At 48.7% G+C, this 7,526-nt stretch overlaps 1 protein-coding gene across 2 annotated transcripts in view; it reads right to left on the reverse strand.

Moving 5' to 3' along the window:
* The window catches only part of AMOTL1 (angiomotin like 1), a 46,588-nt gene extending 39,294 nt beyond the window's left edge, over positions 1-7,294 (reverse strand). The window contains exons 1-2 of one of the 2 annotated variants that reach the window (XM_042839284.1): positions 7,152-7,294; positions 4,049-4,943 (exon numbers count right to left, since the gene is read on the reverse strand). In XM_042839284.1, coding sequence (XP_042695218.1) covers positions 4,049-4,884 — 836 coding nt within the window. In that variant the 5' untranslated portion in view covers positions 4,885-4,943; positions 7,152-7,294. Of the gene's footprint in view, positions 1-4,048; positions 4,944-7,151 lie in introns of those variants that run through there. The other variant, XM_042839282.1, reaches the window with a different exon arrangement.
* Between the last annotated feature and the right edge of the window lie 232 nt (positions 7,295-7,526).

Genomic DNA, 7,526 nt, shown 5'->3' on the forward strand with positions numbered 1-7,526 from the left:
CAGCAGTGCTGCCTCAAACCATGCTTACACTGCTGCTTACCTCACTGAAACACATCGGCCAAAGTCAGTGTGGGTGCCCAACACTGGTGCTGGTGCCAGTGACATCCCTCAGCTCCACCAACCCTCACTTTCCTGGGCACTTCAAGGAGTGAAAGGACCACACTGTATCTCCTCGGTGGGTGCAGACATGTGGTTGAATGAGTAACTATAAACAGGTTGTCTGAAAGCAGCAGTGACGTGTGGGGCAGGTTAAATACACACACATCTGGAGAAGCCACAGGCTGTCCCAGCAGTTAAGTATAGGCTTCTATATCCAGGCCAGGTGGAATGTTTTTGAGTATATAAAACAGTGTCATAGCTTTAAAATAGCCTAAGTCCATTTGTCAGTTTCATGCTGTCTTTTAAAATACATGGATTAAATCAGAATTAAAAGATGACCACATGAAAGACTTCCTCACATCACCACAAATGAAGACCCCTCAGCAAGGAGTGTTGTTTCAGTTTAAGGCCTCATTCACATTAATTGCATGAGGAAATCATACAGGACTGGACTGGTGCCACGGGGGGCAATGAAAAGGATTCACTGCTCACCCTGAGCGATGTGGATCGCTGCTTAAGCAGAGCATGAAGAAACAATATGCACTTGTGCACGTCCAAATACAAGCTCATCCACTCAGGAATAAATACAGCAGGCTACAAGCAAAGAGTGGGGAACCCTATCCTGGGCTGCCACTACCCTCACATGTCTGAGTGGGTAACAAGCTGAATGGTGGGCTCCTCACAGGCCGGCCTCTGACACAGCAAGTGTTTATGAGATACACAAACAAGGAACATGGAGCCGTGTTGCAGAGGTGATGTTATGTCTTATTTGCCTCGTGTCTGGTTAAGTTTTCTATGAGAAAAGGCTATGGGTTGGGTTGTTGGATTTCTTTTTTTTTTGAAAGCAGTAAAATAATTAAGGGACTCCAGGCTCCATTTGTTTAATGCATTAAGGAAAGGACAGCACAGCACTCCTCACTATCTGACAAAGATATTGCAAAATCCAGACTGGTAACTAGAAAATACAGGCTGGAACTAAGACACAGATCTGTGCCAGAAGGGGCAATTAGCGAGTGGAACAAGTCTGTGATGGATTCTCCAGCTGGAGAATGTTACAACCACCAGACCAAACGTTATGAAAACCGAAATTAATTTGTGGTTTTGTGTGATCAAATTAGATTATTTCAAACCCCTTTTACCTGACAAGCTGTGACCTCTCTGAGCATGCACCTCAGGAAAGTTAGCATGGATATTCTTCAGGAACAGATGTGCTAGAAACTAGCAACGAGGAAAGGAAAAGCTTTTTCAAGACTATTACACTTGGCCAACTTGAAGCATTCAGAAGTTGTGAGTCAGGGCACAAGGCACCATAACCAATTGAAAAATACTGATAATTTAAAATAAGAATAAATATTGGCTCCTCTTTATTTGCCTTATGGGCTTTTGGCCTTTTAAGCCACAGGCTTTAAGCTCTGCTCTACAATCACGGTCTCCACAAAGGACAGGTCACCAAGTGTAATTTATATAAATACCATGGCTTCTGCAGAAGCCTACGAATAAGAGGTCTTCAGAATAACACTGAGTATCTAGATTTAGAATAGAATAGTTGAGTTCAAAGAATCCTAGAATGGCCTGGCTTGAAAAGGATCTCAAAGATCATCCAGTTTCAACCTCCTTGCTATGTGCAGGGTCACCAACCACCAGACCAGGCTGCCCAGAGCCACATCCAGCCTGGCCTTGAGTGCCTCCAGGGATGGGGCATCCACAGCCTCCTTGGGCAACCTGTTCCAGTGCGTCACCACCCTCTATGAAAAACTTCACCCTAATATCTAACCTAAACCTCCCCTGTCTCAGTTTAAAACCATTCCCCCTAGTCCTTTCACTGTCAATCCACGTAAACAGCTGTTCCTCCTCCTGTTTATATGCTCCCTTCAAGTACTGGAAGGCCACAATGAAGTCTCTCGGGAGCCTTCTCCAAGTTAAACAATCCCAGTTTCATCAACCTTTCTTTACAGGAGAGTGTTCCATCCCTCTGATCATCTCAGAGGCCTTGTTGGAAGGGAGCTTCCAAGATCATCTACTCCAACCCCACTACTCGTGTCTGTAGTATCAAATCCTACACCCTGTTTTCAGTCCTACTGCTATTTACAGACAAGTTATGAGATTTCACCACTGTGACTATAAAGGCAGCATTCCCTTTGACAACCAGCCACAGGAGAACAAACAAACATCAAATTAAGCAGCAGCTGTGGTTATTCCATCTCCCTCAGCAGTTACCTGCCAATATGTGTGGGTCCCTAGCCACACTTCCCTCCTCACATGAGGACTTGTGGGGCAAGGCAGGGAATCAATGGCCCTACAGGTCATTTCCAATCCTGATATCTGTGGGTTTTTCCTACAGATCAATGCAGCTTTGTGCTTTTTTCCTCTTTTCTGGCATGCAAAGCTGCATTCAATGATGAGATTTCTCAGTATCAGCCCCACTGACCAGGTCCCTGGAAAAGTTTTGACACCAGCATCAAAGGGTTCCTTATTTGACAGCAGTGCCATTCCCAGTTAGCCACAGAAGTGAGCACAGTGCCCAGGTCTGCTTGGCTATATGGACTCAGCAGAACAGGCTCAGCAGAACTGGTTATTGAATCCGCATCTTCCAAGAGCAGTAACAAAACCCCAAACTAACTGCTCTTATGTGCAGATGAGTCCAGTGCTGGAGATTGTTAGCAGAATGTTAGTTTGTTAGATTGTTAGTTTGTTAGCAGAATGAACAGCTGCTGTAGCCTTGCTAGGGCTTCCAGAGAGCACAGCCTCAACTTGACCCTGTAGCTCTCAAGTTCCTATAGATGTCTCTCAGAATAAACAGATTTTCATTTAGCTCTTTAAAATATCATTTTGCTCTGAAAAACTACCCAGGCTCTGTGCAGGGAGCACTGGTAAGCAAAACATGATTGTCAGGGGAAGACCTGCAGCACTGCCCACTCAGAGGGACGGCACAGGTCTTTTCCAAGTTACAACCATTTTGCAGCATTTACTGAAGCAAATTCACACCTGGTTCAAAGTAAAAGCTTCACTTTTCCAACAAGAGCATTTACTCCCTGATTTTTCTACAGAAAAACAAGTGCACCAAGTCAGAGCCATCAAGATCTTTGCAGATTTTGTGTCAGTGAAAACCTAATTAAGCAACCTCTAAAATGAAAACCACAGTTGCACAACACAGGTTCTGAACCCACCCAGCGAGGCTGGCAAAATACTGCCTAGGAGGCTGCAGGATGAAATGGAGAATCACTCGCATTTAGGAAGAGCAAGAAAAACAGCTTTGGATGGACAGATGATGAAGGAAGCTGTGACATGGCACAGGCCAGCCCCTGCCTTAGAGCCAGGCAGCGCGGTGCTGGCAGGAGCCGTGTGGCTCTCAGCAATCAGCTCACAGGAAATAAACACTGTGGATTATTTGTAATGCGCTTGGAATAAAACCATCCTCATGCAGAGGCCCAGCACAAGGGGCCAAGCTCCATAAAAGTCTCATGTAAGCTTTGTTTGGAGGATTTAAGTAGGGCCTAAGTGATGTATACACTTTATCTAGCCTTCTTTGTAAAGCGAACAGTTCCCCCCCCCATCGAGCAAAGAGAAAGGCCTGAAATAAAGAGATGTCTCTATCTCACAATTAAGCTTCATGCAGGTTTTCCACTTTCTTTCCTTAGTTTGGGGTTCTGAAGATCTCAAGGATACAGGGCTTAGGTTATAAGCTCCCACATTCTCAGAGAGCGCCCTTCGTGCAGTTACAGGTGAAATCTCATCTGCAAACTCTTCCACATGAATTACAACAGTTACAGCCCAGCTGCCACCCTGGCACTTCAACACCCAAACGAGAGCTGGACACGAGGTTGGTTGCACAGCTAGGAATTTTCCCCCCTTTCCATACCAAGAACTAAAAGGGTGGTGAAAGAGGAAGCCTTGAAGGCAACCAGACTCCTGTGGCCACAGGCTGCCAGGCCCGCACCCCGGGCATTACCTGGTCACCCCATACTCTGGGGGCGGCTGGTAACGGACAACGGCCACCTCGGTCCTGGAGGGCTGCGGGGCCACAAAGGAGGCCTTGAGGACGTCCTGCGGCCCTGCCGGGTGCTGCTCGCCATAGAAGAGCCCATGATCAGGGGCCTTGCTGCTGGGGGACACCGCCGCCGCCACCTTGGCCTTGTAGGGGTACTCGGGCGGCGGGCCCCGCGGGTCCATGCCTTTGCTGGGTGTTGGGGCGGCCTTCGGCCCCTTGCTGCCTGCCGGGGCAGGCGGGTGCTGCTTGGCCCCGTTCCTCTCCAGTGAGAGCTGCATGATCCTCTCGCTCAGCGAGCGCACGTGGCCCTGCTTCAGCTCCTTCAGCGCATCGTCCTTATGCGCCTGCCCGCTGCCGGCCCGGCTCACCGTCGGCCTCCCCTCCGTCCTGGACTTCTGGCCAGAGGTGCCGGCGACATAAAATCCCGGCCCCGCCGGCGGCTGCCCCCGGAAATACTGCGACTGGGCCTTGGCCTCCTCGTAGGTGGGGAGCTCCTCGCTGCTGTGTGGGGGCTGCGCGGCCCGGGGCTGCTTCTCCATCGCAGCACCGTCCCCCTGGTGCTCCTGCCCCTGCGGTTCCTGCCGCGCCGACGGCTGGACCATTTGTGGGTCCTCGGGCGCGAGGTTTTCTGTGGAAGAGAGAGTGCTGGCAGTGCTGTTGGAGGGGCCGGCGCTGCCCGTTGCCTGGTGCTGGATGGCCAGCAGGTTCATGTTCTCGCTGGGGTTGCCATACCTCAGCTGCTCCTGGATCAGACGCTGCAGGACCGTGCCGGCTGCCACCTCCTCCGAGCCTCGCATCTCCACCTCTGAGCTCCGGAGGAAGGCTGGAGGGTGCAAGGTGCAGAGGGTTTCCTCGGCTGGGTGGAAGAGAAGGCAGCGGTTAGGAGAACACCTTGTTCTGGGCCGCCTGAGAACAGCACCGTTCTACTTTCAGAGGCCTCACTCTCTCTGCTCCTCTTACCCCCCACGGCTGTACCATTCTCATCTCCTTATGGCAGCTCACCCCTAATTCTGATTAAGCTAAGTGACCCCATCCCTTCCCCAGCCCTCCCCTCAACATTCTCCACATGCCCCATACCCATGGCTCCAACCTCAGTCAATGGTGGGACAGGGAAACGTGATCTCCTCTAAGACAGGAATTGGGTAAATCTCTCCCTGAAGATGCCTGGCACAGATTACAGAGGAGCCTCCATAGCAATACCAAATCAGCACATTTTTGACAGCTGAAGTTAGAGAGCTGAATCCCCTCACAAGTGCACTGCATGCCACAATAAGATACAACACAGGATGTGTCACAGAAAAAGCCTAAAATCCTACTGAAAATAAAAGAGCTCTGGGAGCGTAATTAAAGAGGAATCTGTGCTCTGGCATTCTTTCTTAAAACTGCAATTTCCCTTCTGGCCAATAACACTAATTCTGTGCAAGTCAGTACCAACTTTTGTAATTTTGCTGGGTGAATACAAGGAAGACGTTAAGGCTGCAATGTAGTACCAGAGCTTTAAGCATCACAGATCAGACAGACAACCATAACATAGACTGAAGTAATACAGAGACAACTTCATATAACTTCTTCACCCAGCCTCACAAGATGCGTTTGTACGGGATAAGGTCTTACAGATGCTGTATCTGAAGTGAAGGCACACAGCTGAGGGGTTAGGTGAAATACCAAAACAGTCTCCAGCTCCCTTCTTCATCTTAGTCCTGTTTGTTCTACACAGCACTATGAGCATAAGTCATAGAAAGTGATGCACACAGTGAAGCTTGCCTGGAGCAAGGCACCTAATGGCATAATCCCTCCCAGCTGAATCCCATGAACCCATCCCAAAGAGGTGTAAAACATTTGTGTCTGCATCCAGAGGAGTGCTCCTGGTGGGTGAAAATCAGCCCTCAGCTCTGCAGAGTCCTCCCATTTTCCTAGGCGAGGAGGAGGAGGTGCTGTTCTGAGTTCAGTTTTTGAGGTCATTTTTGGCAACTTTCTTTCTCTATCCCGCTGTTTCCAATTCTCAAAGGAGCTCCTCAGCAGTACTTATATTTGTTTTCTTGGCGTTCAAAAGTTGTTAAAAAGCAAAACTTTCTCCCGAGGTCTGCTGTTTTCCCATGTTTCACCAGTTACTGCACATAATGTGGGACAACTTGTATACAACCTGGATGCCAGAGGAGAAGAAAAACCCTTGACTCTTATTCTGTGACAACTGGCCATTTCCACTAACACTGTTTTTGCCATAAAAGCTTAACAATGATTGTAAAGCTTGGGGGAGGCTGTTCCACTCCACATCCGCCCTGCAGAACACATCTCTCCTCTGCCTTCCCTGAACAACATCAGTAAGTACCTGACTGGCTGGGGTGGCAACCTGGCCACCATAACTCAGAGGGTCTGCCAGCTCCCTGAACCAGTGTTTCAGCCAACAAGATGAATGGCTTAGGTTGGAAGGGATCTTAAAGATCATCTAGTTCCAATGATACAAACCCACCCAGCTAGCTGCACAATAGCCAAACGTCCAGCCACATATGCCCCTGAAGCTACGGTGAACTCATACTGCTGTATTTGTGTTATCACACTGCACAGGAGTCTTGCCATAATAGTCGTTTTGCAGACTTGAAATAAAAAACCTCTCTTACATGCAAAAAAGCTCACTGTACAAGTTATTAGACTATAAGCAAGGAAAGCAGATAAAGCCAACGTCACATACTCAAAACACCAGAAGGATTTTCACTCCTGCACTAGTCATCCATTAGATCCCTGTATTCAGGGGATGTACTTCGGTGGCCTGTTTCTGAGGTTCAGAAGGACCAGCAGTGCTGTTCTGCTGGCAAGAAGCTATGCACCTCAGTCCTGCTGCTCAGTGAAGAGCAACCACATCCAGAAGGACAAATAGAAACAGGTGACAAATGACAGCGGGTTATAACACTTCCATCAAAGGAACCTGCCTTCTGCCTGTGCTGGGGATGAGGAGGTGACCTTCATCTCAGTAAATATTTAAAAATGATGTCTGGTTAGTTAATGCTTAGGGAAAACCCAGACATAACTGTGATGGGTTCATATGGAAGAGTGGCAACTCACTCACCAGCTTTTTCTTTAGCACTGACAGCTTCAGCTGTTAGTGGAGAAATGTCATGCCTGCCAGCAAACAACTGGTGGTCCTGATAAAGAAAGCCAGCATCCTCCAGTATCTGGCCTGGGCTGGTGGGCTTGTAGCATGCAGCTGAGGAGCCTGCAAGGAAGAAAAGTGGGATGTCAGTAAATAAGTTATCTGAATGATAAAATACAAAGCCCGGATTAATGACAGAAGTTCAAATAATTTTTGAGCCTTGTTCGGTGCCTGAGAGGCCCTGCTGGGGTCAGGCTGAGGAACAACCAGGAGGCAATGAATCATCAGTGCCATCTCACGCCCCAGCCCACCCCAGGAACACAGCCAGGCTAACCCAGCCTGGCTTACAAG

This window comes from Centrocercus urophasianus, unplaced genomic scaffold, assembly GCF_019232065.1.
Source record: "Centrocercus urophasianus isolate 14NV4802_14NV808 unplaced genomic scaffold, USGS_Curo_1.0 seq_9, whole genome shotgun sequence".
In the NCBI taxonomy this organism is placed as follows: domain Eukaryota; kingdom Metazoa; phylum Chordata; class Aves; order Galliformes; family Phasianidae; genus Centrocercus; species Centrocercus urophasianus.